At 33.9% G+C, this 20,526-nt stretch overlaps 1 protein-coding gene across 2 annotated transcripts in view; it reads right to left on the bottom strand.

Moving 5' to 3' along the window:
* Window positions 1-20,526, bottom strand: part of PTPRR (protein tyrosine phosphatase receptor type R) — a 241,976-nt gene that overhangs the window by 32,351 nt on the left and 189,099 nt on the right. For both annotated transcript variants that reach the window (XM_081059302.1, XM_081059303.1), the window contains 4 exons: window positions 11,531-11,717; window positions 9,181-9,265; window positions 2,534-2,613; window positions 1,882-2,019 (listed from right to left, as the gene is read on the bottom strand). In XM_081059302.1, the coding sequence (XP_080915428.1) occupies window positions 1,882-2,019; window positions 2,534-2,613; window positions 9,181-9,265; window positions 11,531-11,717 (490 nt within the window). The remainder of the gene's footprint in view (window positions 1-1,881; window positions 2,020-2,533; window positions 2,614-9,180; window positions 9,266-11,530; window positions 11,718-20,526) is intronic.

Genomic DNA, 20,526 nt, shown 5'->3' on the forward strand with positions numbered 1-20,526 from the left:
ACACATTTGAGTTTGGCTGGGCTTTTTTGTGGAAATTCTGTGAACTATATGCTGAGAGTATATGCATCCAGAAAGTTTTTGCCTTTGCTTCTGTAAAGAGCCACAGAGCCTTACCAATCTGGTATTACTTTTTATATTAATTACTCCACTTGGCATTTCCTGGTTTTTGAATTCTGAATATTCAAGAGAACCTTTTTATTTATCCCATGAGAAGGCCAGACTTAGATAGATTAACTTCCTGTTATAGTCCTATTTTGGGAGGCAGGTTTAGTTTTGTGGTTGACCTTTTCACTGAAAACACAAGTCACCTATAATTCTCTGGTTTTATGTCTTTTATTCCATTTTTGACTGCTGGAATTTCCTTAACTTTCTTCCCCCAAGCTTTGCTGTGCATGTTATTTCTTATTTTACCTACTACAACTGATTTTGTAATGGAAGGTTTTTCAGGTTATCTAGCCTGCCATATTACATAAGTTCTATGGTGTATATTCACAAAGAATACACCTTTTAACTCTGAAGAATCTTTTCTTGCTATGAAGGTAAAATGTCATGGATATTAAACAACTGTTTAAGAATTGTCAGTGGCTTAATGTGTTTCACAGATTGATAGGAAGTGAAACAGCTGAGAATATTATGGATTATTTTTATTATGCCACCTCAGGCTTTCAGATAAGATTCATAGAAATGCCTTTATTTAGTAAGCCATATAATTAATTAAGTATACAACTTCATCTACTACCCCCAAATATACTTTTCTTCCCAAAATAAACTTTAGAAAAAAAGTCTTTTATCTATTTTAGCAAAAATGGAAGAAAACAACAGATCAAAAAAACCCAAAACTTATAAATTGCTATTTGTGAGTCTGAATTTTCTTGAGTAGCAGCAGGATTATGCTACACTTAAGGGTTATAACTCACCAAAGGATTATAAGGGAAAACTCAGTTTTCTTAAATTCTTATTGTCATGGTGAAACCCTGGTACAGTAATTCTGACAAGAAAACAAACACAAATGCTGGCTAAAATCAGACTGTAAACTATCCCAATAAGATGACCTAAAATTTAAGCAGTACCTAGGACAGCACCCTTTGGGAATTACACAATTTTATTTTTATGATGCAAAATACAGAACGAGTATTCTATAAGCTAGAAAGATTCTCAGAAAAGAAGACTAGTATAGAAATGGAATCTAATTTTGTCTCTTTTTGGATTTCTTATTATGAAGATATTGAGAAAGTTGCGTGACTTTTGTAATTTCCTTTAAATCTTTCCTCAAATCTCACTTCTTAGTGAAGCTTATCCTGCCCATCCTATATAACACTGCAGCTTACTCTTTCCCTATATCCCTCCCTTCAGCTCCTCACATTCAATCCCCTGATCCCACTCTACTTTTTTCCCCATAGCATTTATCCCTTCTAATATTTCTATGAATTTATTATGTTTACTGTATTTTGTCTGTCTCCCCCGACTGATCTACCAAGGGCAGGAATATTTGTATGTTTTGTCTACTATTATATTGATGACAACTAAAATAGTACCTGTTACATAGTAGGTACAAAAATTACTTGGGATACCAATGAATAATTTTTTATTTCGGTGCCTATAAATCAGGGTGATAATTCATAACCCTTCAATCCGTTATTGAGGCATGCAGGTACAAATGAGATAGATATGCCATAAATATTGATTTATCTGAAAGAAAGTCATCATTCACAGAATAACACCAATTACTATTTTTTGGAAGCATAAGGTCACCTAGCTTTTACGTGTTTTAATGTTTCCATCTTAAAGCTGTTATTAAGTACATGGCAATTTTCCTTATACAACATTTCTTCTATACCAACAGAAAATATATAACATTTAGTACTTGGTTGAAAGTCATACCTCATTTTTTTCTTTGAGTTTTGTGATCATAACAATGACAGGACTGTCTTCCTGCCAAACCATCTGCCAGAAATCATTCACGGTGTTGATCATGGGGCCCTGTGTGGCGATGAATGCCTTCTCTTTGCCACGGTAGCCCTAGTTTGAGTAAAGAGAAAAACAAACAAACAAAAAAAACAAAACAAAAAACAAATAATGGCTTTGAAGTTCATGCCTTACACTGAAAGGTTAGGTGAAAGATCTTTAGAACAAAATTGCTCTGCTGGTCCGAAAGCAACACAGATATCCATGGCTGCATTCACTCTACTGCCACAATTGATGTAGTTGTTTTCCCAGCAAGGAAAGCATAGCATACGGTATCGAGGGTCATAATGCTTAGTCCTCCCCAGAGTGCCCATACGGAACACTGTAACCACAGATACACAGCAAAGGAAGATCCACTGCAAAAACCCACTACCAATGCTGATTATAGCTAAGCAAACAACAACAACAGAAAACTTGCTAGTAACCAAAGTAAGTCACAACTGATCTACTCTGAAGAAAAAAATACATAACAAACAATTGTAAATAGTAAGTTTACTATTGTTTACTATTTATATTAAGTTTACTATTATCATGACCATCAGAAAGAAATTTATATGTATTCACTTACCCGAATATAATTTGCATTAATGTAGGTGCTCAAAGAATCGGTTACATTTTTTGGTCTTAAACACACTCTGCTGAGGGGATCTAATGAAGAAAACAAGAAATAATACATTAAAAGACTTAGTCTTCTTACAGTTTCTTAGAGACAAATAACCAGTACATAGTACACCTGTTAACTTACATATTGACTGTCTGATGTTCGTAAGTGTTTGTTGTTGAAGCTTCTGTCTTTATCCATCCTTGTTTATTGAGGGACATCTTGACTCCTGTTCTTTACATAAATCTTATGGTGCATAAACCTGAGATGGTGAGTTTATACTTCTGTGGGTTTTTTTGTGGGTTTCTGATTCTTGATCCCATTTCTCATTTGTGATTCTTTCTTGTTCTTTGGGTTTGGAATTTGCACCATATCTCCCTACTCCCGTCTCTCTCTCTCAGTCCTGCCCAATGATAAATATTTGGTCTGACCCAAATCCCCTCTTACTATTTGGAAGAAGCTGTCTTTAGTTACCATGTATTTGTTTGATAGGTTATTATAGTGCTAGCAATATCGTCTTAAATTCTAAAATCACTTTCCATCAAGAAGTTGAAAAGCTCTTTGTGAACCATGGTGTTATGAAAAATATGGTAGTTATTTTTAACAACATTTACATAAATAAATTAAGATCAAATCATCCCCTTATGATTTCTTTAACCCAGTACATTCTGAGCCTCTTGAGGGCATGAGTGGGGATTTTTCATTATCCCTGTAAGACCTAGTGTCTAATACAGTGCTTATATATATAGCAGCCATTTAATAAATGTCTATTGCATTGATTTAAATGGTCCCTTCCATGATTCCTGATTGTCATAGTAGAATTTCCCAAACTGTTATCTGTAAACAATTTCTTATGTAACAAATAGAATTAGGTCATATAACTTGTAAATTGGATCCTCTTTAAAAAGGGAGGGTTCAATAATGAAATAAACACGGGAAATGCTGAATTTAACAAAGTTGAACCACTTTCCTTTTCCTACAGGACCCCTTCCTTCCTTCTTTCCTTCCTTCCTTCCTTCCTTCCTTCCTTCCTTCCTTCCTTCCTTCTTCCTTCCTTCCTTCCTTCCTTCCTCTCTTTTTCTCTTCCTCCTCTCCCTTCTTTCGTCCTTCCTTTTTCTATTTACCTCTCAACAAATTATTGAATACATATAGATTTGGAAAATAGAACACATGAAGTTTCCCTAGGTCTCTTTTAAATTTTAAACGTGTCTTTAAAATACCTTCTGACAATCTTAAGTCTTCTATTTAACAGACACAATTATACCTGGATCCTGATATTTTGATTGGCATCATACCCGATTTTGTCAAAGGCTCTTCTGTGCTTAAGATTTCCTCTCCAGGAAGAAATGTGTTTGAAGTCAAGAAAAGAAACAATTAGCTGAGGGACAAGTGTACCACTGGCAGTGATGGGCAAAGGCAGAGGAATAGGATAGTTTTCAATGACGAATTCACAATAAATGGGAAATGGGAGGAAAAGCAGGGATTGGCCACACCCTCAAGGTGATTGAGAGTCATCTTTAAATTTGTTTCAGGGGAGAGAGAAGGCTCCAGCTCCGTATTGTCCAATATTGTAGCCACTAGCCACATGTAGCTCATTAAATTTAAGTTAATTAAAATAAAGTAAAATTTAATAATGAGTTCCTTCAGTATACTAGCTATACTTTAAGTCCTCAATTGCCACAGGTTAGTGGCTATCACAATGGAGATACAGAACGTTTCCATCATTATAGAGAGTTTTAGTGGACAATGCTGATTTTGGCAATGGAAGGTGGTGGTTCTGTAGGAACTCATGTTTTAAGACCCATGTGTACGTTATAAGAGAAAACAGGGCTCTTGAATAGTTTGCCTTTGAAACTGTAAATTTTTCTCTATATACACAATGTTCCTGTTTTCTGGAATTGATTCTGGGGTTAATGATGGATTCATCTTGTTGAGTAGAGGAGGAAGAGAAAAATTAACATTAGTTGAGTGTTTACCAATAGTTGGAACTTTCCTAGGTCTTTTACCCATACTATCATTTAATTCTCCCAATAGTCCTACAGGTAGAATTATTATCACTATCTTTAGGAATAAAGAAAGGATGGCACAGGAAGATTAAGTAGCCTGACTTAAATTGTAAACGTTTTTGCCAGGTTAGGAAATCAAGTCTAACTCCAATATTTTGCTTTAGCTACATAACCTGTTGCCTTAATGAGCACTTCACTTATTTGCATGCCTATTCTGTTGCATGCACTTAATATAATGAAACAAGAAACATTATTTAAGTAGAAACATTACCACATGTTAAATTTTTAAATATGAAATGATGGCTAGAGCAAACAGGGTTCTTTAATTTTATCTATATTATTTTATATTTGTATAAGTAAGTTGACTGCATGAAAGAAATATACACAAAATACAGATAATTTCATATTAATATATAATAAGTTTTTCCACCATTGCTTTTGTGATTTAGGATGTAGTCATACTTGTATTTTTATCATTAATGCTTGATTATATTGTAAAATAATTTGATATAAACTTGACCTTAGCATTTTTTTTAAATTAATTTTATTGGGGTGACAATTGTTAGTAAATTTACATAGATTTCAGGTGTACAATTCTGTATTACATCGTCTATAAATCCCATTGTGTGTTCACCACCCAGAGTCAGTTCTCCTTCCATCACCATATATTTGATCCCCTTTACCCTCATCACCCACCCCCCACCCCCTTACCCTCTGGTAACCACTAAATTATTGTCTGTGTCTATGAGTTTTTGTTTCTCATTTGTTTGTCTTGTCCTTTTTGGTTTATATACCACATATCAGTGAAATCACAGGGTTCTCTGCTTTTTCTGTCTGACTTATTTCACTTAGCATTATTCTCTCGAGATCCATCCATGTTGTCACAAATGCTCCTATATCATCTTTCCTGAAGAGACATTTCTCCAAAGAGGATATACAAATGGCAAATAGACATATGAAAAAATGCTCAACATCGCTAATCATCAGAGAAATGCAAATGAAAACCACAATGAGATATCACCTCACCCCAGTCAGAATGGCTTTCATCAACAAAACAAATAGTAACAAGTGTTGGAGAGGCTGTGGAGAAAAAGGAACTCTCATACACTGTTGGTGGGAATGCAGACTGGTGCAGCCGCTATGGAAGGCAGTGTGGAGGTTCCTCAAGAAATTACGAATAGAATTACCATATGACCCAGCAATCGCTCTCCTGGGAATCTACCCCAAAAATATAAAAGCATTTCTCTATAGAGACACGTGTACGCCAATGTTCATTGCAGCTTTGTTTACGGTGGCCAAGACATGGAAACAACCAAAATGTCCTTCGATAGATGAATGGATAAAGAAGTTGTGGTACATATACACAATGGAATACTATTCGGCGTTAAGGAAAGACCTTAGCATTTTAATCTACAACTTAGAGTGTTCTGAGCTAGGAGGACACTGTCCGAGAAAAGCAGCTATAATTTAATTGTTTCTTGTTATTTCTGCTTCAAAACATTGTCAAAATTATATAACCTCACTTTTATATACAAGCTGACAAGCTTCTAAATGTAAGAGTTTATTGTAGGTCAAAACAATAAAAATAATCATAACATTTAAAATCTTAACCATTTGCTAATTTTTAATGTAATGTTTCAAATTTATCTCATATTACAGTCTAAATAAACTACAAAGAACAACTTTGCATGTTCGTTCTAGTCTTTTCCTGATGATTTTCAACCAGTGGTGTGGCTTGTGCAAGCAATATTTACGAAATTATATTTAGTGCAACAGGGGGTGGGTGTGGTATTCAGGCTACAGACATTTTCAACAGAAAAATCCATCATTTGCAACATCAGTTGTCAGCACAGGTGCTCTGGCTCAAGTGATCCACCCAGTTCTGGGAATGGAAAAGCTGACACAGGACTAGGAAGCAGTTGTTTGATATCATCTGGGCAGCAAGTAGAGAAGGCTGAGCTTTTAAATAATCCTAATAATTTTCAAATCCTTCCGAGATTAGATAGGGAAATATAATAAGTGCAGTGCATATATGTGCCTATTATGTTTGGTGAATTAAAAACTAAAATCTTGAGAGAGAGAAAGAGAGAGATAGGCAGAAGTTCTAACACACACCCATTTCACCCCATTCAGCCAGTTATAGTTATAAAATATCTTTCACAGCGAATGACTATAACTTAGGTAAATAGATTTAACTATATTCACCAATTTAAAATATGCTATAGTAGAGTGATTTTAACAATGCATTTCCAATTCCAAGTCTACCAGACAGGGAAGCTCAAAGACATCACATTTCTTGCTATTAGCATAAATATGGATAATTTGATGTCTTATGAATTAATTAATGGACTGAATTAGGAAGTCCCCATTATTTCAATGTCAATACTTAAAAAAAAAAATCTTTGTGAGTTCTATCTTCCCACAGCTATTGCCATGACATGCTTATGGATTTTGCCAAAATCCCAACTATATCTGTTTGTTTAGTGATTAAAAATTCTACTTCCTCTCCAAAGTAGTTTTGCCATTGTAGGCAGAATTAATTACTCAGTCATCTCTATACTCCCACAGCACTTGGGCCAGATTTCTATTCTGGCTCTTATTATATTGCATGTAATTACTTTTTTACACGTCTTTTCTCTCCTTTACCTTATAAACTGTTCCTTATTCCTTGCTACCTCCTGGAATCTGGTTCATATCTTGACATCAATATATTTCATGGAGCTAAATTTAGTTTTAACATAGTCTATAGCAGTATTACTCAACATGTGGTTCTGGTATATCATCTGAATGAGAATCACCTGAGTGTTTGCTAGAAGTACCGAATTCCTGGGCCTGACAGCAGACCTACTTAAACAATCCCCAGGGTGGGGCAAAGGACTCTGGATTTGTAATGAGGACTCAGGGTGACTTACGTTTCTTGCATATCTTTTTGTAAATTTTTAGTTTATGGTTACATTGAGCTTCATATATACCAAGCTATGTTTATAGCAGTCTATTTTAAGTTGATGGTTGCTTAAGTTTGAACACATTCTAAAATCACTATCATTTTTACTCACCCCTTTCATGTTTATTTTTTGTCATTATTTTTTATTTCTTTCTTGTGTGTGTTTGTGTGTATCCTTTTATTTACTGTTGCAATTACACATAATCTCCTCATTTTTGCCTTTTATCTTTTGCATTGGTTGATCCACTGATTTCATTATGTGTTTGCCTTTCTCAGTGAGAATTCTTTTTCTTTGCTATATTTTCATATTCATATTTTTGAGTTTTTTCTTCTTAAAAAAGTCCCTTTAACATTTCTTGTAATGCTGTTTTGGTGGTGATGAAGTGCTTCAGCTTTTTCTTAGTGGAAAACTCGACTCAGCATGTTTGCTTCTGGCTATTAATTCTCTGTCTCTCTCAGAAGCTTCTGCTTTCCTCTAGTCCTTTTAAAAGAATTTTTCCAACTTGTTTCTTTCAAACTGTGATCTTAGTCAAGTCACTGAATTTCTTCTGCCTCAGTTTCTTCACAGTTCTGAAGGCTGGAAGTTCAAGGTCAAGGTGCCAGCACAGTCAGGCGAGGACCTACTTCCAGGTCACAGATTTCTCATTGTATCCTCACGTGGAGGAAGAAAGGCAGTACTTTATTCCTTTCTACTGCTCAATAATATTCCATTGTATGGGTGTTGTGCATTTTGTTTATCCATTCAAAAGTTGATGATATTTTGGTTATTTCCACTTTGGGGGAATAATGCTGTTACAAAAATTTGTGTACAGCTTTTGTGTGGGCACATGGTTTTAATTTCTTTTGGGTATATATCTAGTCTAAGTCATATAATAACTCTCATTTTTACTTTTTGAGAAGCTAGCAAACTATTTCCTGAGTAGATGTACCATTTTACATTCCTACCAGGTAATGTATGAAGATTCCAATTTTTCTACTTTCTTGCCAACACTTTCTATTGTCTGTCTTTTTTTATCATAATCATGTGGACGTGAAGTTGAATTTCATTGTGCTTTTGATTTTCCTGATGGCTAAGGATGTTAGGCATCTCTTCATATGCTTATTGGCTATTTGTTTGTCTCCTATGGAGAAAAGTCTATTCAAGTCTTTGCCAATTTTTAAATTGCGTTATTTGTTTTTTTTATGAAATCATAGACTAATTTAAGGCCCTGAAGATTTACATCTATTTCATACTAAAAGTTTTATAGTTTTAGCTCTTACTTTTAGGTTTTTGATCCATTCTGAGTTAATTTTTGTATGTGGTGTGAGGCAAAGTCCAACTTAATTTTTTTTGCATGTGAATATCCTGTTATCTCAGCACCATTTGTTGAAAAGTCTATTCTTTCCTCCATTGAATTGATTTGACATCCTTGATAAAATTCAATTGATGATAACATGTGACACAATGCAATTTTAAAACCATGTATCTACTAGTACTGTGAGTTGATCATTATGATGAGTAACACAAAATAAAGTTATTAACGTCAGACCATTTTAATGATATGTGTTTGCAATTCCAAATTTGGTTTGTATATGGAAGTGTGATGATGGGAAATGGTGAGATAGGGGTAAATGTGGGAAGGCTTGTGCTTTACAGTGCAAACTATTTAATTCAAGAAACTTACTTGGCAAAATGGTCTTATAGCGATTTTTAGTTCCATGACGAGGAATGTCAATTTCTTTGGGATCCACAAAGTTCATTGGTATTTCCTGCAAAAATGAATATCAAATTAGTATATCTAATGCCTCCAAAAAGAAAATCTTAACAGGGGACTATCTGATCCAGAACACTATTGGACTTCAAAGTCACTTATAAAACAACAGACTACCACCTCTGGTTGACCAACACCCTTCCTTTCATAAACATATCAGCTGCACCTTGGCAAGCTGACTCTAAGAAACAGTTCTCTGTGTTAAAAAGTATTATTTTATATGTAGTTATTAAAAAGACATATAAAACTTTGGTTAGATTTTAAGAATCCTGTTCTCCCTAGTTGCTGAAAATATATAAACAGGAAGCTGAAAATTGATATTTTAACAATTTATTCAAGTTGCTTCAACTCAATGTAAGTTCAGTACCAAAAATTTCACTATGATGAATTCTTTTTTAACATTAATTATGACTCTTTTAGGATTATGAAAACCTCCCTCCCCAAGTGGTAAATATAAAGGGCTTTTTGTTGATTCAAATTATGACGGTATGATGCTTCTTTTGTATTAAGGAATAGTTTATAATTGTGCTGTTCCTATTGTGGTTGTAAATGAAGGTCATCCAGACACTATGTTCTCCCATTTCACAAGAATATAAATAAATATTCTTATTACGTGAGAATATATGTCATGTGCCTTAAATAATTAGAGAGAGAATAACTAGAGCAAGAGACCTAAAAGACCTAAAATGAGCATCTGTAGCTGATTTGGACAAAAACAACAATAAGAATAATAACCATAAGCCCAAGTTTTCAAAAGGGTTGAAACAAATATTTAAGGATTTGATTGTACAAAATGGTATGTTCTCTGACTTAAAATTCTCCTCAGATTGCTTAGATAAGGTTAATGTGAAATAAAATGACATTTATCTCTAGATCCCATAAAGTAATATTTTTGTTACTTAAACTTTCTCCAATGGAAAATATAACTCAAAAGGCTAATATTCACTGAAGTGAAAGAAATTATCTATAAATTAATTCAAATTGTCTTAGTTTTCAGTCAATCTAAATATTTGAGAAAAGCCTGATTATGTTATGAATTTGAGACTTGGTCTACAGAGAGGAGTAAAATATCATTTCCTAAACTTGAATTATTTTAGATACTTATAATATTCATCCCTACTCTCTGCTCCAATGAAATGTTATAACTTTTCAGTCCAAGTTACCAAAATATGCAAAATTATTGAAGTCAGTAGAAATCACACATTCATGCTTGGTGATTTCAAACAGGCCAGTGTATTTTGGCAAAGCCATGGATCCTGGCCATGGCTTTTATTCCTGTTTTCTAACTCACACTGACAATTTGTTATCTTCTAGCATTATCTCTCTCCTCTGTACTCCTTGTTGGCCCCATCTTTCCTTTAAGGGAAGTAGGCTATGTTCAGGGCTTATCTCAAAGAACAAAGACTATCTGTGGTTCTAGAAAAGAATACTACGTGTAGCTTTGGCTAGTTGTATGATCACTGGTTGCTTGTTTCATCTCTCTAAGTCTCATTTTCTTCTTATATAAAAAGATGACACTACAAAGTCTAATTTTAGAAAACTGTATGTTTGTGCTTTAGTTTAAGCACTTAATCATAGTTGGTGAAGCTCATAGTAAATCTAATCCATTGCTGGATCTTTCACTATTAGGATAGTTGCAAATATCTGTAGTGACCCTAAAATGATCAATTTATTTTTCTCAATAATTACGGCTTAAGATGTACAACTGATTCAAGATGTAAAGTGATCTATAAAATGGATATTTCTCTTGGGCAACAACTAGACCTAAGAATGTCTAATCTATCTCTATTCTTACTGGATATAGGAAGCTCACGAATTAAGTTATCACCAGCATTTTTAGCCGAAACTCACAATCATTTTTAGCCCACATTTGGTCTTTCCTTGTGTTTCTTATTTCATTAAAGGGCACAATATACACCCTGTTGCTCAAGTCAAAAAACTGGGGGATCATCCCTGATTTCCCCAAACAGTGACAGCAAGCCCGTTCCGTCTTCCTGGAATGCCCTTCATCTGCCCAGCTTCTCTTGCCACGTCTTTGCCTGGCCAGCTCCTTGTAGTCTGCCTCAATTTAGCTATCACATTCTAGTTTGAACACATCAATCTTAATGAGCTGCAGGGTGAATCTAAAACCCTTGTACTTAACCTCTGAACTGGAACTATTTGTATATTGTTCAGTGGAGGGTCATGCCATTTTAGTATGTGCCTCTAGTGCCTAATTCATCAAAATACTTAATGAAGGGTGAATGATAAACAGCTGGCTCACCATGAATTCACTTTGGAGTAAACGTGAACTTGCCACGATGTCCTTTAGCTGTGACCTTGTGAGAATTCGGCTGGCTGACTGCAGATACTCCATTGCAACCTTCTCCCGTGGGGTCGGTATAGCCACAAAAGGTTCAACATTCCCCAAGCTACTCATGTCCAATGTAAGAGATACATTGGACCCTCGTCTACATTAGAAAAGAACATAATTGGGTTTAAATACCACATGGATTATTTTAAGTGCACAAAATTATCTTTTGTTACATACACACAATTCAGTGAGCACTTTTTTCAGAAATAAGGACCAAATATCTTTTTCTCTTATGGTACCATAATTGACTATAGCACCTATCCATAGCTTCTTTTCAGGGAATTGACAATTTTGCTGTTGAAAATAACTCTGAATTGACAGAATGCACTATAATTTATTAAACAAATATTCTTTTTACAGAAATAATGGGATGGCTAATTATATTAAGTGAAAAATTTAGGAAAAGTAAACATTACATTGGAATCAAGGAATCAGATGTAACACAAGCCAACTATTTTTATATGTATGTCCAAGTCCAGTATATAAATCATATAGCCACCTACTATTTTTGACATCAGTATTCTGTAGTCGTGATTTTATTGCACGTGGGAAGCTCAGAGGGAAAAAACAATCCCTTTACTTTAGTCCAAATTATTGCTATTGAAATAGAATTTAAAGGTTTAAAAATGTGTATATTTTTATAAGTTCTGAGCGGATGCCTAAAAGATAACATTTGTATCCTGCATTTGTGTATATATGGATATATGCATGTATGTGTGTATATTTGCATATGTATGTGTGTACGTATGTATGTATGTATGTATTCATTTAATTTGATGATAAACTCATTAGGTCATAGACCCTCATTCTGAGTTACAATTTATCTTCCCTCCTAATGTCCCTTCTTTGGTTGGGAGGTGAGGTGGGGCTTCTCCCTCTGATTAAGGCCCATTGTGTCTTGGATAGAAGGTGTGAGTGCCTCTTATATTAGCTGCTTAGAATCAAGGAGTAACTAGTATAAAACAGTGTGTGCAAGCCTGAGCTTCAAAGTTAGAGATTGTATTCGTAAGAATTGTTCAATTTAAAGGTGCCTAGATATGTGTCAGGTGATTAAATATAGTGCCAAGTGGTTGGTGTCCCAAGGAAATGGAGAGCAGGGTAAAATAGATCAAGACAAATGAGAGTAAAGACAATAAGAGTAGATACTAGGCCCAGCATATTATTTGTTTTGAATAATGTTTTACATTTTTATGGAGTACTACATCAGAAAATATTCAAGTGACTAGAGCTTAATTTTAAACAATGGAAAATTATTAGAACATACAACAAAAATCCCATTAAACACAAACATATCAGTTCCTTCCTCCAATGTTTCTGCCTCTGGTTGCAGCTTTATTTCTGTTCTATAATTTGATATATGATGTTGTCATTTTGGTTAATTTCTAAATGATATAAGATTGTAGCTTTAATTTCTGCTTTACTTGATGGTTATTTAAGTGTTTGCACTTTACTCCTACTGGATTTGTCAAAGCCTGAGATACGTGTATGTGAGTCTTTCACAATAACAGTGTTTGTTATTTTTCTTTATATTTATGTCTGCCAGTTTTTACTTTATTTATTTTAGGTATTTTAGATATTGTGTTTCTTAAAGAGATTCATAATTATATCTTCACTGTAAATTTTATCAATATTAAATACCTTTTTTCCCCATTAATTTTATGTCTGGTTTCATATCTGACTTTTAAAAAAATTAACATTGACATACTTGCTTTTTTTGGGCATGTTCTTGAAAAACCTTTTCTAGTTCCTATTATTATTTTTAACTCTTTTGGATGACTGCATTAGGGATTATTGAACAGCGTCCTGGATACCCATAAAATATTACCTACCTGTTAGAAGGATGTTTGACCCCTCCACTGTGTGTGTGTGTGTGTGTGTGTGTGTGTGTGTGTGGCTGTTGGTGGTGATGGACAGGGCTCCTGTACTTCTGGGTGAAAGGTAATGAGTTGAAGAGGAGCAAAGAGTGGTTCTATTTTCAGACAGAGAATTTTAATCTATTTTTAGTGAGAAAGCAGTTTTTAAAGTTTCTCAATCCACATCTTTTTGCCTTTAAATTGGTAGAAATTCCTTCCTGATTCTGATAATAGGCTATCTATTGGTCTTCGTTTTTAGTATATTTGTGAGAATTCAGCTTTTGCTGGTTTCATAGATATTTTCATAACGAGGGAAGCTCCGGAAGAGATTGCTAATCAGACACCATTTTAAACCATTATTGCATTCAGTCAATTTTCAGTTCCAATAGACAAAAATATTTGCAATTTGTCAACTGAGTGCTACCCAGTGCTACCCAGTAGAAGGTGAGGTCTTACCCATTCGGAGTGGTTAGAGCAGATGTATGTAGTTGGAGGCATTTGAGTTGGACCTTGAAAGTGAAAGGTCAATAGATACATTTTGGGTAGAGGGTTATTTTAGAGAGAGAGTCTGGCAGGAGAAAAAAAAGTGTGGGAACAGGAAATGATAAGGCATCTTTGAAAAAATGGCTTGTAAGCAGTTTAAGTTAGAGTTCAGTGGTATAAATATGTCTTTGGGAATTGAGGGACAGGGTTGTGTAGGAGAGAAGAGAGGCAGGCAAGAATCGTAGAAACTAAAAGGCTAGAACAAGTCTGCCAAAATCCAGAAAAGAGAGAATTCAGAATATCAGGTTATAGCAACTTCTGTTTTGGTTTCCCAGAGCATACCCTGCCCAAACCTGGGATTAAAAGCCTCTGAGATCCCACACCTAACTAAGGTCCATTTGATCTAGTGAGTAAATTTTCTTAGTATTTTGGATAAACTGTGAACAATGGAAACATTTTCATGCAAATTGACTTAGTAAAGAAAGAATAACTTTTGTCTGTCAAGGGAATAAAAGAAACTAATATTTATTAAGCATCTATTATTTGTCAAGCACTGTACTTTCATGTGTGGTATCTTAATCTCCACAGCTGCTCTCGCATTTATTACTTCCCCGTTTTCCAGGTAAATAAGTAACTAACCGAGGAACACAATAATGGAATGAAGGTTCTATCCAATGTAGAATTTAAAACCCAAGTTCTTTCTGCTTTGCCACTCAAAGGGTATGGTGGACAGATTCTGTTAAACTACACAGTGCCCTATCTATGCACAGTAGTCAGGGCTACAAATTCAACCTTTACAGTCAGAATTGTCGGGGCCCAAATCCTGCCTCTTCCATGTCCCATTGGTGGACCTTCCATCAGGCTATTTAGCCTTATTGCATCTCAATTCCCTCCTCTTTTGTGAAACGAATAATTAATTGTATATATTTCAGAAGGTTATTATGAGGATTAACCAGACAGTGTAAGTAAACTGCTTATAAAAAGTAATGCCTAGCTATTACTAAATTTGACTAATAACGAATAAAGTCCTACTTAACTCTCACTTTCTGCTTCTTTAAGAGATCCATTTTAAGAGATTTTCACAAAACCTTGAAAACTGTTTACAGAGACTAACTTTAACGTTTGGAAATCAATGGATAGAATCTACACATTTGTCACTAAAGAAAAATACATCCTTCTTGATAACCTATCTATCTTAAAATTTCCCTTCATTATGGCAAATCCATTTCCCCCGAGCGCCAAACAATTCCAGAGCACTTCACCTCAACACTTCAGACAATAACTCAAAAGTTAATTATGGAGTTAAACTTGCACAGGCTGTTGACCTTACAGAGAGCATTTTCCACAAAATAGCCCTTTTCATGGTAAGTACTCTCCTATCCTGGCTGTGAAATATTACCAGAGGATGTCATTAACTTGGAAAAATCTCTGCTTTTGTTAATTCTTATTTTCAAGGAACAAACAATATTTAGGTTTATTGAAATATGGTGGAATTAGGAAATTGTGTCAGTAGAAACAACTTAAAAATTTGGAAACTTCTTAGTCATATCTTGTGCTTGGAGAGGAGAGATTAAATACACATCCATATATATGTTAAAGTGTCTTTTTTTCATTATAAAAATACATGTTTATTGTAGAAAATTTGTATAATTTACATATTTTATAAAAGGAATTAAAATCACTCATTGTCACATAAACTTCACTACCATTTAAAGTAACTTAAATTTTGCTATTTTATAGGCAGTATGATAGCAGCTTATTGTTTTAATTTTTTCTTCGGTTAGAGATAAATACATTTTCATATGTCTATGGTTTATTTATTGATCCTTACCTTTGCAGATTGTCTGTTCACAATCTTTCTTAATGTTTACATTATATTAATGTATTTCTTATTGATTACTAATATATATAAGATAGCCATTATTTCTCAGATATACCGGTTGCAAATATAGTTTGTTATTGCCTTAAAATACTAAGGATTTTTAAAAAGTTATATTTATATTCAGTTAAACACATTCATCTTTTCTTTAGTGGTTTCTTACTTTGCTTTAATACATAGAAATTCTCCTGGAAGTTAAGATTTTTTTAAAAAGTTAATCTTTTAATTTATTTGCAATTTATTTTGGGATATGGTACAGGTAAGAATCACTTAGATTTATTCCCCGCAAATAAATTATCAATAATTCTAACATAATTTATTGAACAATCTAGAGAAGTGATGATTTTTATATACAGAGGGTTCCAAAAAAATGTATACACATTTTAAGAAAGGAAAACTGTATTAAAATTGTAATACTCAGTATATACTGATAACAAAAGATGAATACAAGTCACGTTTGACTTCTGCAATTACAATAGGTGCTCAAAGCATTCAGACACTTCTGATTGGAGCGAACTACTGCTTGAGCAATGTTGACCAAAGTTTCCACTTGTATACATTTTTTTGGCACTCCCATATGTGGGAATATTAGGTTTTTAACTAGCATCACTGATTAATGCTCTGGAGGAGAAAATACCACTTCACTGAATGAAAAGAATGTGAATTTGTTCCAGAGTACCCATAAGCCAAAATGGTAAGAAGTGAGGATAGAATTAGAAAGGCATTTTAAAAATAAAACAAACATAAGAATTTCAGAGAAAATTCAAATTAAGATACAGGAAAAAAAATCTAAAGGATTTAGAGGAAAAAAATCAACAGAAATATTAGAAGGAGACCTGGACCTTTAAATAAAAACAGAATGTGGAAAACTAAGAACACAAACTCTTATTAAAAACTTTGCTTCTCTTCTGTTGTATAACTCTGGAAAAACTGTTTAGACTTTTTTTATGCCTCATGACTGCTGTTGGACAAAAGGGAACATAATAAAAAGCTTTATCAAGCTCCCACTGTAGCACCAATTATTATTTATGCCAAAAAATAAATAAGAGGGAGGAAATTCAAAAGATACCAATGCAAACAATTGAAGGAAAAAGCAAATTCTTAAGGAAAGGTAAAAGGAATGCAATAAACAGCATGCTAATTACAATTAAGTAAAAAGGAAAACATGTATAAATATTACGGGCCAGGGCCACACATCAATTTCAAGAAGAAAATGTAAACAACTCTCTGTTGAAATTGTTCAATTCTGCATCACTACTTCTAATGACCAAGAAAGAGGTGGAAAGGAAAAACAGCTAAAAATACAAGAACGCTACAAATGAATGATAGAAGAACTCAAAACTATGCATTTGTTTTCCTGGTCAGGGGCCTACGCACTGGATTTTAGAAGCTGGAAGTAAGCAGTAGGGATAGACTTTGCGGCTTCCTAGTCCTGGGCTCTGTGTAATTTTCAGATCTGGCTGCTCCTTTAGCAGTACTTTGGCCACCGAGAACAGTGACTCTTTAAGCCTGGCACCTCATTTAGCACCCAATAAGGAACAGAAATGGGAGTCAGAGAATAAAATGGAACAAATGATCATTTTGCCTATAGTCCTGGAAGATGAACTTCTGAAACTATTGGATTTTGACATCAAGTCTCAGTAGGAAATGGTAGCAGCTGCTTATCTTGAAGTATTTGAAACCAGAATGGAAAAATACGCATCAAAAGATTATAAGAAGAATTTAGCACAAGAATGTAAGCAAACAGATTTGATCTTTGAGAGCTTTTCCAATCTTTTTTTTTCTGTAAAAAATACACAATTCATTCAGAGCAGTCTTTATTAGTATACACACCTAATCCTACATGGTAAGAAGTTAGAAGTTTAATATTGACATTCTCTCCAGATCTGATATGTTGTGACTCTAAGGACTTCGGTCCAACCTTCCCTCCAGTGAGTTTTAATCACAATGATCACAATTTGACATTCTTGGCTTGATCATAAAGGTGACCTTGAGCCTCTCCCCACCCCAAACTTGATTTTTCTTATTTAATTTTGCTCATTCAATTTGTCCACAAATTTAGTTTCCAGGGGACTTCTAATTAAAAAGAAAAAAGTTCTGACTGTTTTGAATAACAATGGAGAAAACAGTGGTGATATAGAGAGATGGAATTCCTTTACTATATATAAATTGACTAGCTTCAACAATTTTTTGAAACTCCAGATTCTATCATTTTTAAATTCCAAGGGTAATGGTATTGAATGAACAGTTGGCTGTTTCTCTCTATCTTTTTATGTTTGAATAATTAGATAGAATACTAAGCCCCTTCCTGGATCACTTCACAGATGAGAGGGTAAAATTAAAAAAAATATACAGAGAGTGCTGAGTTAAACTGTAACTTAAATTCAAAGTTCTTGGAAAGTGAAATGTGACATAAATGCAGTGTTATTAATTTCTATAAGCAGAAATAAATGAATAGGTACTGTGACCACTCACAGTAAAATTTCCCAAAGGAAATCCTGTAGGGAAGAAATGTAATAAGTGTAAAAGGTACCAGGCACAGGCCCAGGAAGATGATAAATGAATTTCACTCTAAAGCAGAAAGAAAATCTTATAACGTAGGGAATGGTTTTGATGTGGGAAATGATTGATTTCCCTAGTTGAAACCACCTACTTTATTAAGTAAAATGTTGCTCTGCCTTTGAGTGATTACATAAAAAATTTTGAATTCATATAATATTTGACCTTTTGTACATAGATAATATATATACATATATACACACACATATATGTATATAGATATGTGTGTATATATGTGTGTACATATATATAATGCCAAAAAATGTATACATATTTTAAGAAAGGAAAAAACTATTATAACTGTAATACACAATATATACTGATAACAAAAGATGAATACAAGTCACGTTTGACTTCTGCAATTACAAGAGGTGCTCAAAGTGGTTACCATCAGTGTCCAGACACTTCTAATTACGGTGAACTACTGCTTGAGTAACGTTGACTAAAGTGTTCACTTGTATACATTTTTTTGGCACCCCCGATATATACATGCATATATATAGCATGTGTATATAATATATACATATGATATACTATATATAATATATAACATATAACATATATTATATATATGACAGGACAAATTTACCATACCTTTCTTTTATTATTTTACAAAAAAAATTATTTAAAAAAGCCATAAATTGAACTTGTTACATTGTTCTTTGAGCATTAACCTTGGAATCTGAGTTTAAAGCAATGTTTCACGTAAGTTCTTTGGCCTTAATCTGCAACTGGGGATAATAATAAAACTCACAGGATTGATTCACAGTATAAAAGTTAAAAAAGCAAAAAGATGTGAACATTTCTAGTTTAATAGCTGATATGTAACACAGATGTTTGAATGATTATAATAATTAATAATGATTAATTATGGTAATTCTTACTTCACTCTATGCATACATGACTATATGGAAACTACGTATATGGCATAGACAATGATGAATATTGGAAGAAGGCAAAGTTGGGAAAGTTGGTTAGTGATGAAGAGTCAATAGCACGTAGACTTATGCACAGTCAGTGGTCACGTAAGTCGGGACCATTTTTCACACATGAGCCTTTAAAATTCTTATCTCATATCCTTAAAATAATTTTTTTTCAGATAAAAAATAATGCATACTCACTATAGAAAAACTATATAGCTACAAAAAGAAAGAAAAATATCCCATAATATCAACATTTAGAGTTACTGCTAATACTATTTTGCATCTATAGTCCTTCAAGTCTATATGTATAGATGCAAAACATCTCTATCTAGATACATAAAATATCTATCTTTATCTATATATGACAAAATCTAGATTTTTACACATCCTTTCATGACTTGATTTTTATTTAACTAAATATATAATGAATATCTTTTCATGTCTTTAAACACTATTTAAACACTATACTATTTCATTGCATGGATGTACCATAGTTTACTTAAAGAATACCTTATTTTTGGATGCTAAGTTGTTTTCAGTTTTTCACTACTATAGGCAGACTGCAAATGAATAGGAATGTTTGTGTATTTCCATGATTATTTTTAGGTCGAGGAATTTTAAAAATGAAGTCAACCCCCTTTACCCAATAAACTTCAATAAACAAACAAACAACTATGTCAAAATATCTGAGTTTGGAGAAGTCACTGGACACATGGAGTATAGCAGCAGCTTGAAGACTAACTCTTGGGGATCACTGACATAGAATGAGCTGAGATCCTTTTTATCTCTTGTTCAGACCCTGCAGTAGCTCCCCAGCAGGGTTTCCTAACTTTAAACTATCCTTGTCCAATATGTTTTCTTCCAGATTTCACCAGAATTATGTTTGAGCACTGCAAATACGAAAATAAAACTCACAAATAGCAACCCTTGGACACACGATGCTTTCTCATCAACTCCATGGGCATTTCTCCAGCCTCATCGCCTATTTTGTCTTTATCCAGATCTATGCTCTAGGCAGGCCAATCAACCTGCTATTCTGCTCTCTAGGACTGAAATGAGCTAGCCCCAGCTCTTTCCAATTCAATTCCCCAAATGCTAGGAACTCTTTGCTCTGAAACCTCTTAGCAATTTTTTCAATGTGTTTCCAATACATCACATTCACTAGAAATGACAGACCTTAAAGTGAGAACTTCCTCCCTCTGCATCCAG

This window comes from Rhinolophus hipposideros (genome assembly GCF_964194185.1).
Source record: "Rhinolophus hipposideros genome assembly, chromosome: 9".
NCBI classification, from domain to species: Eukaryota; Metazoa; Chordata; class Mammalia; order Chiroptera; family Rhinolophidae; genus Rhinolophus; species Rhinolophus hipposideros.